Source organism: Hydra vulgaris, chromosome 08, assembly GCF_038396675.1.
Source record: "Hydra vulgaris chromosome 08, alternate assembly HydraT2T_AEP".
Taxonomy (NCBI): Eukaryota; Metazoa; Cnidaria; class Hydrozoa; order Anthoathecata; family Hydridae; genus Hydra; species Hydra vulgaris.
Window position 1 is genome coordinate 31,489,915 of NC_088927.1, and position 25,936 is coordinate 31,515,850.

Consider the following 25,936-nt stretch of genomic DNA (forward strand, 5'->3'; position numbering starts at 1 on the left):
AAGGAAAAAGTGCACCAATAAATCCTTCCTTTATTTGAGAATTGTGTATTAGTTGTGTTTTACTTAAATTAATTATTACACCCGTATCTTTTTCATATGCTTAATACTAGCTCCATAACCATCTTAAATTGCTTTTTTAAGTTTTTCTAATTGCCCTTGCTATACATTTATTTTAATATTAGTATATTTACTCATTTTATATTACGAAAAATAATTTTTTGGTATTTTTTCTAAAAATTTATTTTACTTTTTTTATATAAAATCTAATATTCTTCTCCCCGTAAATTTAAAGGATTCCCATTTTGATCAATCACTTTCGTTTCCATTTTTGATATTTTTCTTAGTGTTACTGGTAAAAAAGTTAAGTTATATGGCTCTTGAATAATTTTAAATCCTCGACCTACAGTTGGATAAAATGAATATATAACGTTATCTGTTCCTCCATTTACATATGATGCTCCTATTATATCACTTGTTACTCTTCTACTGTTAACGCTCAATATGTTTACAATATTAGTTGATTGATATGAACCAGATGAAAATACTTGACTATTAAAACCTAAAACAGATCTAATTGAGTTTGGAGTTGTAAAATCAACTGTAAAACCAGATGCAATATTTAAAACTGTTTTTAATGTATTATTATTTGCTTCAATTGAAATATTTGCAACTCCTGCGGCATTACTACCATTTTTAGTCATAGCAAATACAATAAAATCATTTATATCTGTAATCTCATAACATCCTTCTAGAATGTTTATATCCTTCCAAGTTGCTGTATTATCTGTGCTATATCTAGTATTGTTGTTTGAAGAACCAATATTAGGAAAACTGTAATATATCTCTAAACTAACCATAGCCAATTCATATTCTTTATCTTCTTTAAGTGAAATAACAGGCGCAAACGTAGTTTTTATAATATTGCTATTTCCGCTTATATTTATGCAAGTCATTTTTGTTATTTTATATAGAAGATAATATTTTCTTTTTTTTGGTAATTTTTAAAATTAACAAGTTGGTATATGAAATCAACTTAATCCACTTCTATATTTTCCATAATCTCTTTTAGAAGATAGATCTATAATAACAAATCCATGAGGCTCTGACCAAGCTTTCTTACAAAAAATTTTAAACTCATCTTTTGGCATATCACTTGAAACATGATTATTATAAATGTGATTCAAATTCTTTGAATCTTGTGGAAATAAATAAATAAAATGTGCATTTTCTCGTATAATTTGCCTAGGTAGCATAAAATAATTTAGTGCAAGATAGAAACAATCTACATTACTATGTCTTCATCTTATATAATATTTTTCACACTTATTTTGCTTTGTTAATTGTAAATCATCAAATATCATCAAATTATTCTTATGTATATCAAGATCTTGAGGATCTGGCACATCTTCAGCTGTTTCAAAAAACTTGCACTCCATATCTGTTTTCTCATTTAATTTTTTTGAAATGTCTTCAATTATAAGCTCAAGGTTTGCATTTAATTTTTCTATTTTGTTTTTTTTAACTTAAATAGTTTAAGAATAATTTCTTTTGGTAATTTTTTTTCAAAAGATTGTTTTAATATTTTGTATTCTGTTTGAAAAAGAGATTTTACAAAAACTTGTAAATTATTATAGTTTAATCAACTAGGTCTCAAAAGTAAACTCAATAATAAAGTAGATTTTCCAAAACTCGACTTTCCAACAATAATTCCTCTTATACCCTTAGGAAACTTATTATTAGATCTCTTATTGTTACTTGCATTTCATGACAAATCTATAATATTTATTTTATATCTTTAAGATTTTCATTTTTCTATATATATAAAAATGTACTGTGTCAAATATAGAAACAAAACAGATACACTAAACTTACAAAACGTTGTGAGTAAAAACAAAAGAAATATGCATCGTGGAACTTGTGCTATTTGTAGAACAACAAAAACTAAATTTATATCAGCAAAAACAGGAGGTGATTTAGTTGGCTCAATAAATTCAGCAACAAGTAAAATAAAACTACCATGTTCAAAGTTTCCAGGTGAAATGCATTTACCTGGTATGAACTTTATAGGTCCTGGTACTAATTTAGATGAACGATTAACTTCTACTGAAGTATATAAAGAATGGAGTAAGGCTGTAGATAGAGTTGATAATGCAGCTTTCCATTACAATCTTGCTTATAAATACTTTGAAGATACTGCAAAAAGAAATTTAGCTGATAAAATTATGATCGAAGAAATGGATGCTATAAAAAATCCGACAATACGTAAAGGAATTGAACAAGGTGTTATAAAACCTATTATATCATCTAAAGTAAAGGGCTAGGTGTTGAAATAAACTACCAACAATCAGTAAAAAAGACAAGGATAAAGAATTGAAATTGACTGATAAACTTGCAAACGAACTTCATAGACCAGTTGTAAATCATTTCAGAAAAAGAAAAGTTATTGTAAATGGAATCGATGAAATATGGGCTGCTGATTCAGTTGACATGCAATCTTTTTCCAAATTCAATGACGGTATAAAATACTTATTAATGGTGATAGATGTTTTTTCGAAGTATGGATGGATTGTTCCATTGAAGAGTAAAACTGGAGTTGATATTGCTAATGCTTTAAATAAAATCTATAAAGAAAGAAAGTGTCGAAAAATATGGGTAGATAAAGGCTCAGAATTTTATAATAAGCATGTTAAAGCGTTAGATGTTGAGTTATATTCAACTGAAAATGAAGAAAAAAGTTGTGTAGTTGAACGTCGGAATAGAACAATGAAAGATAAAATGTTGAAGTACTTATCAGCTAATTCTACTAGAAAATATATTGACGATTTAGATGAAATGGTAAATAAATACAACAATACAAAGTATTCTTCAATTATAATGACACAAGTTGCAGCTAGCAATAAAAAGAATGAAAATATTGTTTGGTTAAATCTAAATGGAAATGTAGGACCAGAGTCCGTGAAAGCAAAGTTTTCAATTGGTGATAGAGTTAGGATGGTTAAAAAGAAGGGAACGTTTAAAAAAGGATACACACCGAGATGGACTGAAGAAGTTTTTACAGTGTCTAGGATTCAGTTCACAGATCCACCAGCGCATAAAATAACTGACGATAATAGTGAAGAAATGCAAGGTACTTTTTATGAACAAGAAATGCAAAAAACTGATTAAAACATATTTAAAATTGAAAAAGTTATTCGTAAACTCAAAAACAAATCATTAGTAAAGTGGTATGGTTATCCGGAGTCGTTCGACTCATGGGTTAATAAGAAAGAATTGATAAGTCTGTAAAATTATTTATTTAGTAGGTATACTTTACTATTATGCCTTTATTTCAGTTGTGAAATCGATGAGCTATAGCTTAGCTATATTACATTTACGCGTAGATTTCACCTTATAATTATTATTTCTTTGTTGAACTAATTATTAAATTAACACAATGTCATGCTAGTTTTAAATAATACCATACTTTCTAGCTCATGCACTTTTTTTGAAAATGCACTTTTTTTATGAGCTAGAACCCGTTGTTTATACTACTTACATATATAAATAATTTCATATATACACCTACAAATATGTAGATGCGCACATACATAAACAACTAACAATTAAACATAGGGATCTGAAAGAAGATCACAAGATCTTGTCGTCTGAACCTTATAAAATACAAGCAAGCAAAATAAAGACAAGTATAACATACTAGTAAAAATTAAAAATTAAAAAAAGTAATAAAATCCAAGTTGAATTTTCAAAATATTAGAAGTATCTGAGTATAAGTGAAAAAGTACATTTTTTTAGATTAAGCTTAAAAAGGTGAAAGACAGTTTGTAGATCAAAAAACGGTTCAGTTAAAAAATCTATGTTTCTCATATCGTATTTGTTGTTAGGTTTGAGTTAAAAAACATTATTAAAAGCGGGATAATTTATTTCTCCTTAAATATACAAAACATAAAACTTTAAATACATTAAGTTCAAATAAATTTAATAATTTTCATTTCAGTAAAACTAGATTTTGTATGTGTAAAACGATCAGCATAGTTAATTACGAGCAGCTTCGACACGTAAAATGCGCGCTTACGCGCGTTTAAGGCTATACGCATACAAAAAAAAATTTTCTTCAAGTTTTAGAATCTTCAAGACAAACACGTTATCTTGATATATTACTCTACTTGATATTTTTATAAAAACAGTTTTTAAAGTATGTTGATACATAGAGAAAAAAACTGTATTTTATTACATTTATTTTATTACTTACATTGCAATTAATTCAACAACTTCATCTGGTAACGGTTTTCCTTAATAGCTCTTATGTTTTCTAAAATATATAATTGATACTTTTGGATCTGATCTTACTAGAAGGTAGTGCATTTGATTCATCATTGTGTTTAACCTTGATATTTTTGCCGTGTGTTTAAGTCTAGAATTTCTTATCTGTTTATTTAAACTCTCCAGTGTATCTTCCGAATATACCCCGATTGGCAAAGGTAATTTAAGTCATATAGAAGAACTATGCAGTAGCAGTTTATGTACAGTAGGAGGCAAAACCTACGAGTCGTACAAACTCACTATACGTGATTCTTCTTCTCTGGATAAAATTGGACTCTCTTTTTTATATTGCAATCATTTCAGTTATTCTACTCACAGTGTGATCTAACATGCTTTGAAGAGTACACTTTACAGAAATTTTAGAAAAATGTATATTCTCAGGATAGCATTTCAATTTTTCCACAAAAATATCAAGGTAGGATAAATATGTACATTGTGTACAAGAGCTGAGTTTCTGATCATTTGATATTGTTTATCGCTGAGATCAGTGTTCATTTTTAATGCAAGAGCTTCCTTTACACTCATATTGATGGGAAAGGTTTTATCCAAAGTTTCATCAACTTTTTCTATCTCCAAAACATTAGATATATTGTTTTTTAAATTAGAAGCTTCTTATTTTTTCTCCAGCAGCATTTGCACTTTTTGCCGAAGCAAAAAATAAAGCTTCAAGATGTTCAGTGGCTAGTTCTTTTATTTTTTTCTTTTGCTTCGCTCTCCAAGAATACTCCATTTTTTATGGGGCCTTCCAGAGCCAAAATGGCTATTTTTATTGTTTATAATATTTCTTTGAAGCCAACGATTTTCTTTTTGTATAAATGTATCATAACTTTGTCCACATTGTTTTAGTTTTTTCTTCACCTTTGAAATAAATATAACTAAAGCAACCTTTACTTTATTTAAGTTTTCTTTGCAAATTTCTTCAGTATTTTTCTTCAGTTTTTTAAATCATAAATATTAAATATAGTTTTTAAAACTATATTTAATATTTATGATTTAAAAACTATATTAGAGCAAGTAATACAAGTAAAAAATTAAAATTTAAGTTTCCCGCCATTTTCATTTGTTTGATATAACAAAATACTTTCAAAAATGGCGGAAAACAAGGTTTTTAAGTGTTAATCAACATTTGTATTTCTTTAATAACTTCCAATACCGCAGGAGACCGCAGTAATCCCTTTATATTTTAAAAGTAGAAATGTTAATTAACTAGAAAAAAAATATACATTTTTGGAACTCGGTGGAACATTTTTTTAGTTGATATATAAGCCAAAAAAATACAATTACTTGTTATTTTTTTTTTTTAGAAAAGTCTTTTAAATTTAAACAAAAAAATCAGACTTTTTTTTCTTTTTAGTAAATTTGAAATATATAGAGCCAAAAGATTATTTTCAAAATAAATATACAGTTTTATTTAAATTAAAAATTCTTTATTTTAGTTACATAAAAATCTCACATTTTTTAGATTTCTTTTAAAATAATATCAAATTTTTCACTTCTTTTTACTATAAAATACAAAATAAAAGATTTATGAAAAAAATTATTTATACTTTTGAAATAAAAAATTATTGTAATTTAATATTATTTAAAAAAGGGCACTTAACTTATAGAAAAGTTGTGAGGGGTTTATTACCATTTTTAAGTTGTTTTGAGTCACTGTGCGACGCGGAAAGAAGCGTTTAAGATTTTGAATCATTTAAATCTTGTAAAAACCTATTTTAAATAGCACTTTGAATGTTGTTGTGGAAAGTTATGGAGCATTATATGATGAATATTTGATTTTCTTTTAATAGTTTTTTTTTATTAGTTTATTATTATTTTTGCTATGTTTAAGCGGTTTTTTAATGTACATTTTTGTGGATTACTTTAGTGTTAAATTAATGTTAACATGTGTTAAAAGGTGATTTATGGAAGAGAAAATGTATTATTTGTATTTATATATACAAAGAGTTCATGAAAAAAGAAAAGTTTATTTTAGTAAAGAGAAATTAGTTTGTTTACGAGAAAAATAGATTTTTAATTTCTCGTTATAATGAAAGCAAGAAAAATACATCATTCTAGTACTTTTAATGTTAAAACTGTCTAAATTCATTGTCAACTTTCCAAATATATAAAAATCATTTGCTATAATGATTTTTTTATATTTGGAATATAAAATGTTTGGGTTTCAAGAATATGTCATTTTTATAAAATCGATTTTTTCAGTATAGGACCACCTTAATATTAATGCTAGCTGATGTAGTTATTTTCTATGATGGATCTTGGCAAAAAAGCGGTCATTCATTTAATGGTTTTGTCATTGTTATTGCTAGTGACTCAGGTAAATGTATTAACTATCAGGGTTTTTTTTAATATGCAATGCGTGTGGGAATCAAGAAAAGATAACGATGCAGATCTTTATGAAAATTTGAAGCGTTATCCTAAAGAAGTTTTTGTTGGTTGTACCACTATAGAAATAAGTATTTCATCAGCAGTAATTTCATTAATAATGGTATTTCTGTAATATTGGACATATTTAAATGCTACATCAATTACACTTGCTACTCAGTACTGTACCAGACAGACCAAGAAAAAAAAAAAAGATGATGTAAAAGAAAAATCGCTTGACTCCATAAAACAAACAAGACAAAGCATAAAACAAATCAGTTTCATGCACAACAAAAAGGTTTTACTAATATAGTAAATGTAAGTCTTATGAAGCAGGAGTGTTTTAGATTTTTGTTTTTTTGTTGTTTTAATTAAATTTATTTTAACGCAGTTAAAAAAAATTTAGCTATTTATTATTGATTAAATAATTTGATTTTGGTTAAACGTTTTTCAAATATTAGAGTTTTCACATTTTTCTTTTTTTCTGTGTTTTCAATAATGCTGTGAAAAACTTAGGCTTATTGTTTTGCAATAATTTTCTGACTTTTATATATATATTTTAAAATTTTTTAAATTAAAAATCTTAACATATATTGTTTTCTCAATATATGAGTTTCTTTCGCGCTGCGATAAATGTCTTGTAATTGGTTTGTCTGATTGTGTGAAATTTTCAGGATTTTTTCATTATATATATGTACATTCACCTTGCCAAAATAATTCATCTTAGTAAACTGGTTCCTAAAAAAGGTCTAGGTTCTTAGCTTTTTTGGGGCTATTAATTAGGCCTTTAACTAGTTTTCTTAAAAAAGTTTAAATAATTTGTTAAATTATTTGAATTTGGCAGGGTGAGTGTAATCATCTGATATTAAAAAGTTGTGAAAATTTCATGGTCATACCATTATTAGTTCACAGGATTTTTATCGCAGCACGTAATCCATATTTAGGGTCAGAGACCCATAATTTTGACCCATAATTTACCCATAATTTGACCCATAATTTTGACCCCAAAAAAAATTTTAATTTACTGCGCTTTAAATACTATATCTTGTATAAAAATCATAAAATATGAATGCATTTTTAAAATTTTGGTTTTATTAGTCACGGTTTGTAGATTTGGGGTCCTAATATCAATGAAATACCCTATGAAAATCCTTTTAAGGGGTGATAGTGCATGCCTATGGGAGCCCAAAATAAAGGGTTTTGAAATCCCTCATTAACATCCAAAGCATAATTTTGGTCAAGAAGTTTATAAGCTTTTGCATACCATAATGCGATCTATTTAAGTGCTTAAAATGCTACAAGACATGCTTTGTCTAAACAATATATATAATATGAAACAATATATATACAATATGAAACAATATATATAATATAATATAAAATTTAATGCATAAAAAAAAAACTTTTTTATTTTAAAAGCTTTTATCCAAATATGCATCTTATTGCTGTTCCGATGTATCAAGATAAATTCTCAAGTTCGAACTTTGCCCCTCGGTTGAAAAATTACCGGCCAATAATTTTTTCGGGAAATGGCAGTAATTATTCAAAGAAGAAAGCAAAATGTAAACACAGTGAGCACTTTTTAAATAAATTTAAAGATGCCTACATTTGCAAAAACTCATGAAGATTGCAGAAAATCTGTTCGTGTTACATGCATGAAAAAGGGTGACCAAGAGTTGACTGAAAACTATAAGTTGAAAATTCTTCAACTGATTCAAACAGACTTAGATTTCAGTGATGAAAGAGTGCCTTTGGCTACTTGTGTTTCATGCAGATCTCAAATTGGAAAATTTTGTGCTGGAAAAATCAATCATGTGCCTAAACTTTTTGACTTTAAGTCAATTTCTATCAAACCTATAACCAGAGTTTCGTCAGTTTGTGAGTGCCTTTTATGCCAAATTGCCAAGATCAAAGGAAAGGAGAAGTATCCGTTTGACAAAGTCAAAGAATCCGAGGAAAAAATTCCAAAGCAAACTTCTTAGAGTTCTAAAAAGCGCTGCACAAAGTGCTTGTCAATTATTGGCCGAGGACTTCTTCACAACTGCACCATTGGAACTCGCCATGAAAACCTGAGAAGAATGGCCACAGATGATCCCGTAGGTGCAGAGCAAGTGGCTGCAGCAGTCTTAGCATCCAAAAACGCATCTCCAAATGGCACTATTAGACTCAGTCAGCCTTGTGGAAAACTTTTGTCATTGAGGAGAGGTAATTACTTCTATTGTCTAGTTAACTATCATAGTATCATTATGCTAAACTAAAAGCACTCAAAATGTTGATTCACAAACATTTGATTTATGATCTGTAATAATTAATTATGAGAAAAAGAAACAAGAATGCTTTTATATTAATTAAAATGCTAATTGCAACTGCTTTTATTGAAAATTCATCTCTTAATTAATTACCCTGCTTCAATTTTATTTCATCAACCTAATTTTACTTTAAATCATTCTCATTGCAAGAATAAATATTTTTTTTCCTAATGGATGTTATTTTATTGTTTTTAAAAGTCCGTCATCGGTTCAGCAGCTATTCAAAGAACCACTCACAACAGAAAATATGGTTCAAATTCAGCAAAATACAGGACTTTCAAACAATAGCATGCGAAAACTAGGTTCAGCCCTAAATCAAATCAGCCTAATTAGATTGGTGGAGCCAAGTTTTCCTTTGAAGTTTGCTCTAGCAGGTCAGAAACTTAATGATCAGTTCATGGTCAGCAACATCAGATTGGCAGAGAATGGTCAAACTTGTCAAATTGTGCACTGCCAGAGCCTCAGCAGTTTCAGCGATGTTTTCAGAGCATCACGAAAACTATCAGAATCTTCCATTTTAAAACTCGGGATTGATGGTGGTGGATCATTTCTAAAAGTGAGCTTCACTCACATTGTGTTGGAAGAAGATGAGACTCCTCCACACAACTCAGTACAGAAGACATTCAAGCTGATGGCACCAGCATCAACCAAAAAAACGAGTGTTAAGCAGCAGATGCTGATAGCACTGTCACAAAACACTCCTGAGAGTTACCAGAATGTGAAGGCTATTTTCGACCTCATTCAAGTCAAAGAAAAATGCCAAACAGGTTCTTTGGTTGTGACCTAAAGCTGACCAACATTCTTTGTGGCATTCAGTCTCACAGTAGCAAGCACCTTTGTTGTTGGTGTGATGTTGCATCTCCAGGTCTTGAAAATTGTGGACAACTTCGGACTTTTGGCCAGATCAGAAGACAGCATTCTGAATACATCCAGGCAGGAGGAGATTCAAGAAAGTCGAAGGAATTCAAAAATGTCATTCATGTACCTTTGATTGAATTTCAAGATGACAAGTTTGTCCTTGAGGCTATTCCACTAATGGAGCTCCACTTATTACTTGGAGTTGTGAACCACATCTTTAAAAATCTTTGTGTGGCCAAGGAATGGCCTCCATCACTTCATATTCCTATCCAGCCTTACCATGGGGGGGGGGGGGCATTTCAATGGGAACGATTGCATGAAGCTTCTAAGAGGTCTGGATAAGCTTCAACAGCTTTCAGAAAAGAAGGTTTCAGTCCAGCTCTTGGCTTCATTCAAACACTTACACTATTCAAGACAGTGGTCACTTCGTGCTTTGGAAAAAGCCTGGACCCTGACTATGAATCCAAGATTGAACAGTTCAAACTTAGCTACACCAACCTTCCTATTTTTGTAACTCCCAAAGTGCATGCAGCGTTTTACCACGTGCCACAGTTCATCAAGATGAAACAAATTGGACTCGGCCTCTTTAGTGAGCAGGCAACAGAAGCTCTACATTCCAACTTCAAATCTCACTGGGAGAGATTTAAGAGAGATCCATTGCACCCAGATTATGCCAGTCACCTTTTAAAATGTGTCATTGACTACAACAGCAAGAGAATTTAATTTTTTTCAGAAAAGAAAATTTTCTTCAGAACATGCCTTTTCTCTGTAATCCATTAATGTAAATCCAAGGTTGTAACAGAACTTGAAAACAAACTCACTTAGAAAATAAATTAATTAAAGAATATTGGTTTGAATTTTACAGGCTAATATGTTGTGTTTTGTAAGAAAAATGCAAAAAAAATTTTTTTTCGACAAACTTTTTGGGCTACTCATAGCCTAAATGTATGGGTATTTCGTAGTAAAACATTCAAATCACTCCTTTTGTGTTCCATATGACATGCACTATCACCCTTTAAAAGGGTTTCCATAGGGTATTTCATTGATATTAGGACCCCAAATCTACAAACCGTGTAGTGTAGGACCACCTTAAAATTTTACTTAGAAGTCTAATGGAACTTTTTGCTTTAGGATCCTATTTTTATTTTTAAAAATATTTAAAGATTTAATAAAAAAAATCTTTAAACATAAATTTTTAGTTGGAGTTAGAACTTGGATGCTTTGAAATTTTTATTACTATATCAGATCTTTAAACCTTGTTTATTGATTGTTATTAATTGATTGTTATTAATTCGTCTTGTTGATTGTATTTGTCTTATTCTTAGTGTATGTCTTGTTTTTATTTCAATTGAGTAATTAATAATACATATGCAAATCATTTGGAATAATTAAACCATTGAAGCGAATAATTGTAAAACTCTTCTTAGTTTCCATGGCTGCAACTTGATTCTAATTATTTTTCACACCATGATTCAAACCATTTGACATCTCTTGAATTCAATTTTTATGCACACATTGATTTTGATCATTACTTAGTTCGATTAATCTAAGGTGCGTCTAAAACTGATTCAATATTTTTTTTATCAGAATTTAATTCTTCGCTTAATTCAATGGTTCCCGTAACATCTTGATCGTTTGATTTAATAACTGTTGCCTTCGGATTTTCTACCGCGTCAGTGATTATTTGGAAACGCCATTTGTGACCTGGAACAATAAAACAAAAAACTTAGGCTGAGTATTAATTTACCAAAAAAATTAAGCAAAAATTTAAAATACCTTTGCAATTGAGAAATTCCACAGCTGCTATATCTTTACAACATTTTCGGCAACGATTGTATTCACATTTTTGTCCCTATTTTAAATAATTTGTAAAAATTAAAACCTAATAAAAATATTTTTTTTTCTTTCACATTTAAAATTCATTAAGTAAACATTAAACACTAAAGTGTTACTAGGTTATTTTATACTAATTAAAGTGAACTAATGGTTTTTAAACATTTTTATAATTTTACTTATCAAGATAATAATAAAACGATAAAAACAGATACGTGATACGAATGTTACAGTCGAGGCTACTAATTACAGTCGAGGCTACTCATTACAGTCGAGGCTACTCATTACAATCGAAGCTACTCATTACAGTCGAGGCTACTCATTAATTGTTGTGACAAATAAAAGTTTAAGTAAGACAAAAAAAAAGTCGAGTTTAAAAAAAGGTGAATGCTTTTTTTAAGAATACTGTTTCAACTGATTCGAAAACATAAAAACTGCCATAAAACTTGTCTACAGTTCAAAATGCTGTTCAAGCTGTTTCTCCATCATTTTTCCTTCTTGTGCAAACATAAGCTTTTTCATGTCTGCACAAGAAATAGAGTAAATCAAAATTCCCTGTAGTTTCCTCAAAAAAAAAAAATTTGCTAAAAGAAATAAAATGCAGAACCTGTCATCTCAAACATGTTATTTTCTCCCATAGCACAGTTCAGCTTAATTTAGTTCAAAAACATACTCTTCTAGTAGCTCCAGAAAAATTTTTCGTTGTTGCAATTTCCTTAGATTTTTTTCAGCATACAAAAAGAATAATTATCAAACAGTAATGCAACATAAGAAAAGGTGCTGTTTACAAACTAAAGAGTATTAAAAACCCTGGATTTGAAAAAAAAACAAAAAAAAACTTGATATGGTATCGGTTTGATTGTTAACCTCTGGTCTGTATTTGATATTAATAATTTTATCTTCTCGTTATTTTCATAAAATTATGATAGTACTTGATTAAACATAACGATGGGTTAATTATAAAATATCGTATGCTCATTTTAGACAGTTGAGAGAAAAACGATTTTAAAAGTTTAAACTCGTATACAAATTTAAATATTTAAAAACATATTATAATTGTTGTTTTATTGTATTGCATCAACATTTCTGTGTATAATATTTTTAAGTATTTAAAAACATATTACGAGGGTCTGAAAAGTTTCAGACCTAACAAAGATAAAAGAAATTTTTTCGAAATTTTATTTTTTATTTTTCAACACAATCTCCTTTTAACTCTACACACTTTTCCCAGCGATGCTCCCATCTCTGTAACCCGTCCAAATAGTACTCAGCGATTTTCTCTGCAAAATAATTGTTCACGAAGGTGATTGCCTCTTCATTTGATGAAAATCTCTGACCTCCGAGCGCAATTTTTAAATGAGGGAACAAAAAGAAGTCGCTTGGGGCCAGATCTGGTTAGTAAGGCGGATGGTCAAGCAGTTCAAACCGTAATTCGTAGATTTTCACCATGGCAACCGCTGAGGTGTGAGACGGTGCGTTGTCTTGGTGAAACAGGATTTTCTTTTTCTGCAAATGTGGCCGTTTTTCCGCCAGTTGTTCCTTTAGCTTGTCAAGCAATGATGCGTAGTATGCTCCTGTAATGGTTTTTTCTTTTTGAAGATAATCGACTAAAATAACTCCACAACTATCCCAAAAAACAGTTACCATCACTTTTCCAGCCGAAAAAACAGTTTTTATTTTTTTTGGAGCCAGTTCCCCATTTGCAACCCACTGTTTGGACTGTATTTTTGTTTCGGGCGTATAATGGTGTATCCAAGTTTCATCTACAGTAATTAATCGTCGCCAAAACTTGGATTTATTGCGCCTAAACAGCGCCAAAGAGCGTTGGAAATGTTCATTCAAACACGTTTTTGATCCAACACGAGCAAACGCCGCACCCAACGCGCGGACGGCTTTCTCATGCCTAAATTTTCATGCAATATATGACAAACAGGTTCTTTTGATATGTTCATAACCTCTGCTATCTCTCCCACTTTAATTCGGCGATCGTCTAGAACCATTTGGTGAACTTTGGCGATGTTTTCATCGGTAGTGGCAGTTTTTGGACGTTCTGAACGTTCATCGTCTCCACATAACGTTCCCCGATGAGTTGCCCCCTTATTTTGATCAAATCAGCTACTCCAGATGAAGATAAACAGCCCCAAACTTGCAAAGAGCCTCCTCTGTGTTTAATAGTAGGGTTTAAACACCCGGGCTGATGGGCTTCTTTAATTCTTCTTCAAACATATTGGCGTCTTTTCGTTCCAAAAATTTCGATTTGGACTTATCGGTGTACAGAACCCGATTTAACATTTCCTGGGCCCAATCTTTGTGTTGTTTTGCATATTTAAGTCGTTCTTCTATATTGCCACACCGTAATAATGGTTTTCGAATTGCAACACACCCTCTTAATCCCGATTTAAGTAGGTGCCGTCGAATAAAAGAAGAGCTGACATTTTTCCCAGTTGCTGTGTTACTGTCTTTTGCCAGCTCGGTTGATACTTTTTTTGTATTTCTTAAAGATAGGGTTTTTAAATATTTATTATCTTTTGTTAGCTTAGAAAGTCTACCACTTTTCTTTCTATCTTCAAGGGAGCCAGTTTCTCTGATTTCTGTAACACCATTCTTCGAATATCCTGCTTTGGATGTAGTTGTTATGACACATCTTTTTAATATGTAAACAAACAAATCCCTAATGTTTCCTCATCAATTTTGTTTATTTATTCAAAATAATACATTCTTTCAACTTTTCTTATATTTTATTAAACTTTAGTACGCTTTAAAAAAATTACTTCAGAAAAAAATTGTAAATACGTCTTACAAGTGGTCTTTTATATCTATCTATCTATCTATCTATCTATCTATCTATCTATCTATCTATCTATCTATCTATCTATCTATCTATCTATCTATCTATCTATCTATATATATATATATATATATATATATATATATATATATATATATATATATATATATATATATATATATATATATATATATATATATATATATATATATATATATATATATATATATATATATATATATATATATATAAAATAGTGGACAAACTCAAACTTAAAACAAAAGTTGATAATAAAATGAAAAAAAGTGATAAAACGATTGTACGTATTTTTAAGTAGATTATTATGTTGTTAAAAAAATTTAAAACTTTTGAATCATACTAAAAATCACCAAAAAAGTTTTACAACACATTTTCCTTAACAAACTACATTTTTCTATGAACAAAGCAAGGTGGACATTCAAAAAATTTCAAGAATTAACTTCATATTTTTTTTAAAAAAATTCAAAAATTAACTTAATATTTGGTAGGACCTCCTTTGCTTTCAATTACTGCTTTCATTCTTCGAGGCGTAGACGCAATTAATGAGTCAACAAATCTCATATCAATCTCTTGCTAGGCCTTCTCGAATTGTTCAAGTAATTCCTCTCTGGTCTTCACATTTGCTCAATCTTATTGTCAATTATTTCCCAGAAATTTTTTATGGGATTCAGATCAGGGCTTTGTGCAGGCCACTCCAATATGGTGATATTCTTGTCCTTGAGCCAATGTTTTACAATTTTTGACGTATGTTTGGGTTTATTGTCTTATTGATAAATTCATTTAAGATGCATCTCCCATTGAGCATGTGATAACATAACATCTTCCATTATATCATTGTTCACAGCGGTCCATAATTCCATTAATTTTGTGAATAGAACGAGTTCCTAGTACTGAGAAACATCCCCAAACCATAGCAGATATTCCATGCTTAACATTCTTCTTGGTATATTTAGTATTGTATCTGGTGTTCTTTGGTCTCCAGACTCGCTTCTTGCCATCGTTTCCAAAAAGATTATATTTTGATTCATCGCTAAAAAGTATGTTTTTCCACTAGTCTACAGTCTAATTTTGGTATGCTTTGGCAAACGCAAGTCTTAGCTTTCTATTTTTAAAAGAACTTAGTTTCTTGGCAGGCATTCGAGAAAATAATTTTGCTTCGTTAGCTTTTCGTCGCGCAGTGCGATTGGAGATTTGTAGTTCAAGTTTTTCAGTTAATTTTGTGGATGACAAAAATGGATCTTTTTTAAGCTCTTTAACAATTCTTCGATCTAGTCTTTGTGATGTTTTTCTTGGACGTCCACCCCGATGGTTTGTTTATAGCAGTCACAAGATCCAAATGATTTGACAGTTTTGCTTACAGTCGCTTTAGCTATAAAATATTTTCTACAAATTTCAGCTTGACGTTTTCCGCTTTTAAAATCTTTAATAATATTTTCACATAAAACACTTCCTAATTTGTTGTAAGCCATTTCAAATTGCAATTTTTTACGAGTTATATCTGTTTTTAGTTTAATTGAAAAAATAATTGGTCAGACATTCCAAAATCTATTTTATTATTTTAGAGTACTGTTATGATAAAAATGAAAACAAAATTGAATAAAGACAATGAAATCTTTTAAAAAAACCATCATTTTGATTTGTCCATTTTGTTTTGTCCAAAGAAAAATGTAGTTTGTTGAGAAAAATGTGTTATAAATTTTTTTTGTGATTCTTATTATGGTTCAAACGTTTTAAATTTTGTTAAGAACATAATAAACTATTTAAAAATTAATATGTACAATTGTTTTACTATTATTTTTTTAGTTTTTGATCAACTTTTGTTCTAAATTTGACTTTGTCCACCATGTTTTGTCCGATACTGTATGTATATATGTATATATAAATATATATATAAATATATATATATATATATATATATATATATATATATATATATATATATACATATATATATATATATATATATATATATATATATATATATATATATATATATATATATATATATTTATATTTATATATATATTTATATATACATATATGCAAGTAGTATTTGGAATGTATTCCAAGTACTAATTGAAATACATTTCAGGTACTACTTGGAATACATTTGGAGTCAATAGGACCTCTTGCACAGAAGACAAGGGCTTAGCTACCACATCATTAACTTTTAAATTTCAGGTTTGACTTCAAATTGAAGTCATTATTTTAATTCCAAAGTTAATAAAACTTAAAACTTACCCATGGGTTTTTGCCACACGTTTTACACAATGGCCATTTATTACGTGCAACTAGAAATAAATAAAATAGCTACTATTAAGTTTACTATTACAATAAAAATATTTATTGATATATTATTATATAATTATTATTTAAATGTTACTTACACTCTTAATTAAAAGGTGTAAAATTACACCATTTTCGTGTTAATATAACATCAAACAGTATTTTTTGAAACTTATTTAATCAAAAAGGTTAAATTTACACCATTTTGGTGTAATTATACACTCTGAAGGTTAATTTTTAATAAAACAGTGTAAGTTAATACCTTTTTTTATTCACTACACCGCTATAAAAAAGTGTAAAAATCAAGTATTGTGACGTTTTTTTCTTTTACACCTTTTAATAAAACAGTGTAAAACGATGTAAAGCCATTTTACACCGTTTCATTAAAAGGTGTAAAAGATGAAAAACTTCATAATACTTGATTTTTACACCTTTTTGAAAGGGTGTAGTGAATATAAAAAGGTGTTATTTTACACCGTTTTATTAAAAATTAATCTTTCGTGTGTACACTCTTAATCAAAAGGTGTAAAATTACACTGTTTTGGTGTTCTTCAAACGGTGCTTTTTGAAAGTTATTTAAGCAATAAGTTTAAATTTACACCGTTTTGGTGTGAACGGTTTAAAACTGTGTAAAGCTGCTTTACACCTTTTTACAAAATTATAATTTCAGTTTTACACCGTTTTAGAAAACGGTGTTTTTCATAAAACGGTGTAAGCTTTATCGGTTACACAGAGTAAAACTCCGTGTAACCGATAAAGTTACAAAATACCGATAAAGTTACGAAAAGTTTTGTAAGCAGCTTTACAGTGTTTACACTGTAAAGCTGCTTACAAAACGGTGTGTCACAAAATAACGCAGAAGCTGTTTCAAAATGTTTTGTTAAGCAGCTTTATATAAAAGTGTGTCAATATTAGATGGTGTAGAGTTAATTTAAATCTTTTTTAACAAAAGTGGCCAACAGCAGTTTTACACCATAAACATAAACTTATTCATAAACATTTTCAGACGCATTTTAGAGTTTAACGTTTTATTGTGGTAATATTATTACCATATATATTGGCCAAATGTCTTATTACTAATAAGACATTTGCCCAATTTATATCGCATGCAATATAGTACAATCTTAATAAACACTTTTTTAACTATGTGCAAATAGTGTTTTATAGGTAATTTGCACATAGCTAAAAAAATATTCAATTAGCTCAAATTAAATTCCTATGGTAAAATAAATTATTTAATTTATGACTAAAGTAAGTAAAAAATTAAATTAAAAATGCCTGATTTTTATATACACATTAATAAATAATGCCTGTAAAAAAAGCTATCTATAAAACGCAATTTACACGTAGTCAAAACGTGTCTACTAACATTGTACTATATTGTTTATTATTGTACTATATTGTTTATTAACATTGTACTATATTGTATCAGGTTTAACAGTTATACTTTTAGGAATATTAGATGTAAATAATGTTATTTACATCTAATATTCCTAAGAGTATAATTGTTTGACCTGATACAACACTATCACAATTTATTTTATAATGTAATATATTCTGTAGTTAATAGGGAATTATTCCCTATATATAGTTTGAGTATTATAATTATTAAATATTTTTTGTTAGCTAATGCTAAGTTGAACACAAATGCAACTATTGTGTGTACAAGAGAGCGAATAGAAATTAATGAAGATGAGATGCTGCATGAGCTGGATTCTAATACACAACGTTGTTCTTTAGATGGTTAGTTTTTTTTTTGTCAATGGTTAAAGAAAAGAAATGTTTTCATTGAGTTTATATTTTATTATGTATAATTTTATTATCATACTTTTAAAATGATATTTCAAATAGTATATCGACTTTTACTTTTAAAAGATATATTTGCCAACATTTTCAATAAAATTTTTAATATATACTAAATACCAATAAATATTACCACATATTTTGTTAAATAATATGGTATTTTGTTGAATACAATTTTCTAGATCAATAAGTCAGAAAATTAAATTACTAGTATTGTTAGTAACAAATATTTGAATGAAATTATATATGTGTGTAAATCAAATATAAATTAATAAAAAGAACTGCAGTTTCTCCTTCAGTCGGATCATCTGGAAGCCGAAGTAGGAAGTAGGATCATCAGGAAACAGCAAATAAACTAACATAGTTTAAATAGACTAACATAGTTTGCATATATATATGTGTGTGTGTGTGCATATATAAATATATATGCACATGTATATATACACACACACACACACACACACACACACACATATATATATATATATATATATATATATATATATATATATATATATATATATACATATATAGAGATGTGAATCGTTTTTTTGGTTCTTGTTTTTTTGCAAAAAAACCCGTTTTTTTTGCCAAAAAAACAAACTGCTTCATTTTTTGGTTTTTTTGGTTGTTTTTTTAAATTACTCTTTTTCTTATTTTAAGCACTGAAATAATTTTAAAAATTTGTTTTTAGGTGTTATTTATTAAAGGAGAGTTTTCATTCTTTTATTTAACATATGATTTTATTAGAATTGCCTAAAGTTCTTCAAGTAGCAGATCCCCCCTCCTTTTTTTTTTTGTGTATTTTTTTAACTAACTACTTTAACACCTTGAACTTTAACATTTAAATAAATATCACCTCAACAGTGTGTTTTTAGGAGATATTTATTAAAAGACTTTGTCATTCTCCTATTTAACTGTCTTGTTTTACAAGTTCTTCAAATGTTCATCAAATAACTTTAATAGTTTTTCTTCAATAACTTACTTATATTAAGCTAAAATAAAATTAAAAAAATTTTTTAAAGAAACATTTTTCTTATAAAACACAAAGACATCATAAGTAAAGGGTCTTTTTTTGTTTGTTTTTTTATGTAGATATGTTTTTTGAGTTTAAAACTATATTTCCTTAACGTTAAAAACAAATTTTTCAAAAGAATGAATGAAAACTAATTATAAGAATTTGTAGAATGAATGAGAACTTTATAATTTACAAATGAAGTTTTTAATTTATAAATGAAGTAACACTGCAATGCAGAATTTATATGTATTGTATAAGTTTTGCATAGTTTTAATTTTTTTTTTAATTTTGCTATTTTATTTTATGCTTTTTGTTTTTTAGTTTTATTTTTGCAATTGCAAATAAATTAAATTTGTCAACATTTAATTTTAGAAAGCGGAAATAGTATTTTCAATCATGTTATAAATAATATTGCATAAGTGTGTTGTAGTATTTTTATTTTTTAATTTTATACCTTTATGTTAATAGTTTTGAAACATAAGATTATTAATGATGATATATTGTTGTTTTGAAAATACTTAATGTACCAGTTTATCATAATTTTTAATAAAGTAAATTTTCAGTGATACAATTATTATTAGTAGTTTTTTAATAATATTACTGAATTATGAAATTATTTTATAGCCATTATAAGGTATTGTAAGCATTAATTAAAAAGTTTTCTAATCAAAATAGTCACATCATTTAATTGTTTGATTAGAACATACTAATGAGTAGTAATAATAGAGTAGTCTGTGGCCTCACTGGGGGTAGAAAAAAAACATCTGTGAGCATTTTATTTAAGCCAGCAAGCCAGGTGAGTAAAGCAGAAAGAGTTCAATGTTCTTTTTGCAATGATGTTATGTCGAAAAGTGAAATACGAATGGCCTTGCATATTAAGAAATGTAGAAAATGTCCAGTTGAAGTCAAACACAAATTTTTAAATGATGACACTGTCATGTCCCAATCTCATTTCTTCAGCTTTCTGCTACAAGTGCTGCTTGCAAAAGAAGTTTTAGCAGTTATGCAAATATTCACAGTACCAAAAGTAACAGATTAACAAATGAAAGAGCAGCAAAATTAGTGGTTGTATCGCAAAATTTCAAACTTGAAGCAATGGATATCTGTGCAACGCAATAACCAATTCTGCCTAAAGAACTAATAAATATTTCTGATAAATCTCACGAATCAATAAATGTTTCGGATGAAGAGTCACCTGAACAAGAATTTGAGTCACTTGACCAAGAATGTTGTTTTAGATTAAAAAAAACTCAAAATAGAATTGTTTCTTATCAATTTTTGAATTCAAATTATGAAAAGAACAAATAGTTTGTTAACCATTTTAGCAATAAAAAAATCATTAGTTTAACTCTTTTGTGAACTCTGTTTATGCTTTAATAAATTAATTTTAATATAATCTAATATAGAATCTAAAATACTCAAACAAAACTAAATAGAAACATTTTAGATAAGTTGAAAACATTTAAAAAAGTTAAAAGTAAGTAAAAAAAAACACTAAAAGGATCTGTAAAAACCAAAAAAACTCCAAAAAAACCCCAAAAAAACACGTTTTTTTGGGTGAAAAAAACACGATAGCAAAAAAACACGTTTTTTTGCATCTCTATACATATATATATATATATATATATATATATATATATATATATATATATATATAAAAATCAAAAAATCGGCAGTAAACATTTACACAAGTTTTTAGTTTTTGATGTAAAGGATTTTTATCCATCAATAAACCAAAACACTTTAAACAATGCTTTGATTTTTGCTGAACATCATGTCATTATAAAAAGCGAAGATAAAGCATTAATAAAACATGCAAGAAAATCCCTAATTTTCAATAACGAGACGGCGTGGATCAAAAAAAGAGGAGGATTGTTCGATGTCACAATGGGGGCATTTGATGGTGCTGAAGTGGGAATTTTTTTACTATTTCAAATTTCACAGCATTATAATAAGGAAGATTTTGGATTATATCGTGATGACGGCCTTGCCGTATTTAACAACAAAAACAGTCAGCAAATGGAAAAAATTAAAAAGCATATAACAAGTATCTTTAAAAGTAACGATCTACTCATCACCATCCAAGCTAATATAAAAATTGTAAACTATCTTGATGTTACGTTAAATCTAGATAACAACTCATTCCAACCTTACTGCAAACCTGACAACCAACTAAGGTATATCCACACTAACTCTAACCACCCTCCGAGCATAATTAAAGCAATCCCCCGCAATATCGAACAAAGATTATCTTCCATGTCATTAAACAAAACTACTTTCATGAATTCTACTCCACAATATGAAGAAGCCCTTAAAATATCAGGACATAACCCAAAGCTTATCTACCAACCACAACTAATCCAAGCACAAAAAAAACATTGCAAATGAAATATAATTTGGTACAACCCTCCGTACAGTGTAAATGTCCAAACAAAAATAGGTAACTGTTTTCTGGCTCTTATAGATTTTCATTTTCCACCAGGCCACAAGCTTCATAAAATATTTAATCAAAATTCTATCAAGATTAGTTACAGCTGCATGCTTAACCTGAAATCAATAATCAACTCACATAATCATAAAATATTGCACAACAACAAGCAAATACAAACCAAGCAATGCAACTGTGTAAATAAATCAATTTGTCCATTAAACAAACAGTGTTTGTTCAACAATATTGTTTACCAAGCTACAATTAATAATGAAGGTAACAAAAAAAGTATATTTTGGTATTAGTCACACATCATTTAAATTAAGATACGCTAATCATCTAAAATCCTTTGCTTCAGTTAAATACAGAAACGACACTGAACTTTTAAAGGAAGTATGGAGCTTAAAAGATCAAAACATAAAGCCTATCTTAACGTGGAGAATAATTAAACGTTGCAGACCCTATAATCTTACAACAAAAATATGCCACCTCTGTCTCTATGAAAAATATGTAATTTTATCACATAGTGGAACAAATTTACTAAACAAAAAGAATGAAATTGTATCCCAGTGTCGACATTCAAAGAAATTCTTGCTCTCTTTATTTGACACAAGAGACTAGTAAACTATAACGGCTTCTTGTTTTGTTTTTACTCAGATTTGTTTATCACGCCTGAATCCGTTCTACGGTATTTAATTTTAAGTTTTTTGAACGGTTTTTTGACGTTTTTTGTTTGTATTCACGGCTGATGATTGCCTTCGGGCATGAAACTTTAAGTCCCACTACTTAGTTGTTTTTATTCATTTAATTACATAAAGTATATATATATATATATATGTATATATATATATATATGTATATATATATATATATGTATATATATATATATGTATATATATATATATATATATATATATTTATATATATATATATATATATATATTTATTTATATATATATATATATATATATATATATATATATATATATATATATATATATATATATATATATATATATATGTATATATATATATATATGTATATATATATATATATGTATATATATATATATATGTATATATATATATATATATATATATTTATATATATATATATATATATATATATATATATATATATATTAGGGTGTCCCGTTTTCAGGTTTGAAGTGAAGTGTTTTAAAAGTGAAGTGAAAATTATTCTCTTTTCTCCTTCTTTAGTGTTTTGCCTTTTTTGAAGAGAAATCAATTTTTTTTGCTTGGCTAGCAATTCACTCATTTTCTTCTGTACTTTGTCCACTCTGGATGTTGGAATTTCAGCTTTTTCATAACTAGCAGTGACCTTTTTAACCAACACTGACAACTTTCCTCACAAATGAGCTTAAAATCATGAGAGAACCCACAGCAGAGAAGGGTGTTATCTTTGATCTTAGGATTTTCAGACTTTAAAAAAAAATAATAATCCAAAATTTCTTTGTTAGAAGGGAGTTGATTGTCATTCAACTTGTCACTTATACTCTTAAGAAGAAATATTTCTTTCTTTTTTCTGGTTTTAGCCATTCTGTTCAAATAAGTTTACTCTCTGCACTGGAGTCAAATAACAACTATAATAGACAGAAGTTGATAAAAGTGTCCTATCACTTACAGAATTATAAAGTGTTCTTTCACTTAAAAAGATAAAGTTTCTCAAAGTTCCAATAATAGTGTTCTATCACTACTTTGAAGCACTTTTGGTAATCCTTCAGTTAAGTGACGTAAAATAAAATTATTTTGCTTTTAAAACATTTCAGACGTTTTTAAGACAATGCAAGAAAGCAAAATAATAACTTTACTTTACGCCGCTTAACTGAAGGACTACCGTTGCAACTAACCCCCAGGCCCCACCCCTTGCCAAGGAAATCCATTGTTCCAAATAACCCCCCTCCCCAAATCCCCAGGTCAGAATTTGCTCACCACATTTAGATTGTAGTATTCCTCCACTCCTCCCCCTCCCTAATTTATATAACATGCAATATTATAGGCATTTTTACATGTTTCAAATCTTGTCACTTCAGGAATAAACATTTTGGAAAAATATACATAACTTTAACATTTTTCAACCAATTTTGGATTTTTGTTGGTCTAATTAGGTGTGAAAAAGGTTTGGAAATCCATTTAGACCCATTTTATAATGATTAGATCAGTATTTTGTTTGATTTTGTCAACCGCGTCAAACCGCATAAAAATGGGTAAATTGTGTTAACAGCATATCCTTTAACTCGCTTCAAACCTAACTAATGGTATTATTCAAACTGCTCCCAATTTTTTTCTAACTAATAAGGGTTAATAGTACATGGTTCAAAATAAGATTAGCTTGTATCTTTCAAACTGTGACTACACAAGCACTGTAAAAATAGGCTTTTTTAACCCAAAAATCATGATTTTTGAAACTTAAAGTGGCTTGTGTAGTCACAAAAATAAAGTTAGAGCTCTAAAACTTTACAGATCTCATTTTCTCACATATACGCAGCAGAAAAATGCTAGGAGCAGTCAAAATAAAATGTGATCCTGAAAACGGGACACCCTAATATATATATATATATATATATATATATATATATATATATATATATATATATATATATATATATATATATATATATATATATATATATATATATATATATATATATATATGTATGCAGGGGCGCACAGAAACTTCATGATGCATGGGGTGTATTATTAAAAAATTTACTGGATGTCCCCCCCTAACCACTACAAAAATAAAAATCATAAGAAAAATAAAGCTATTACTTCTAGTATTCACAAAATATTTTTAAAATTCTGTATTTAAGACAGTTCACGAATAAAGCAATTAAACACAACGAAAAAAAAAAACATTTCTGGATTCACCACCAAGTTTTTCTGATGTTATACCAAGACTTTATAAGTTTTTCTAGCAGCAGAGTTGGAAGTTACAGCATTGTAAATAACTTCCTTCGCAAGATCTGTTTCCATTGAAAGGATAAGACAGTAGGGTGGTCCAGATTTGTGTGGTAAAAATTCAAAATATGTCTACACTCTCTCCACAAGCCTAATTTTGTTCGACTATGCTTAGAGAATAACCATACAAAAAATTGGACCAATCTGAACAGTTTTAGAGGTCGCTATGATTGCATCATTTTTTTGACGTTTTGACATTTTTTTGAGTTTTAGAGGTCGCTATGATTGCATCAATTTTTAAGAATTTACACAAATTTTTCTGTAATTTTTGCATAATTGAACATCTATCTCAACACTGGTAAATAAATTAATGCTTGCTGAAAAGCTGATGCTATATGAATTCACTTATATATCTAATATTTTTTAGTTGTCTATAATTTGGTGCCCAATTTGTAACAGGCACATGTCTGCAGTATTTCAATAAACAATTTATAATGATTATTTTTTTTTTTTCTGGTAATAAATATTTTTATTTTCTGATACTTAATATTCTTATATCAACAGATTCATCACCACTTATGGCAGTTACTACAAAAAGCTCTGCAGAGGTATGACTCATTGGGAAGGCATCTAAGCAGCTCTCATCATCAAGATTGGCAACAAATGGAGATGTCCTCCGCTGCCTCCTCTTTCATCATTTGGAAGACCATCTCACAATAAAGGAGAGCATTCATCATACAATTCAAAAGCTGATTGTTGTGTGGAATAAGGCAAGAATCCCAACACAAAGAATTGATTCTGGTGAAAGAAAACTTCGGAATATGATTCCTATCAGCTTCTAAAAAAGAATCGAGCTACAGACCTAGAAAGCTGTAGAATTAAAGAACAGATGTTCAAGGACACACTTTATGAGCTTTTTGACTTGACAACTAAAACCGCAATCGAGACAATAACCATTGCTGAAGATA

At 28.6% G+C, this 25,936-nt stretch overlaps 1 protein-coding gene across 1 annotated transcript in view; it reads right to left on the reverse strand.

Annotated features, from left to right (window-relative positions):
* Positions 1–11,078: 11,078 nt before the first annotated feature.
* LOC100206070 (tRNA-dihydrouridine(16/17) synthase [NAD(P)(+)]-like) overlaps positions 11,079–25,936 on the reverse strand; it is a 62,055-nt gene continuing 47,197 nt past the window's right edge. Inside the window, exons 11-13 of the mRNA XM_065803412.1 lie at positions 16,753–16,802; positions 11,628–11,703; positions 11,079–11,555 (exon numbers count right to left, since the gene is read on the reverse strand). Of these exons, the coding sequence (XP_065659484.1) occupies positions 11,398–11,555; positions 11,628–11,703; positions 16,753–16,802 (284 nt within the window). The 3' untranslated portion in view covers positions 11,079–11,397. The remainder of the gene's footprint in view (positions 11,556–11,627; positions 11,704–16,752; positions 16,803–25,936) is intronic.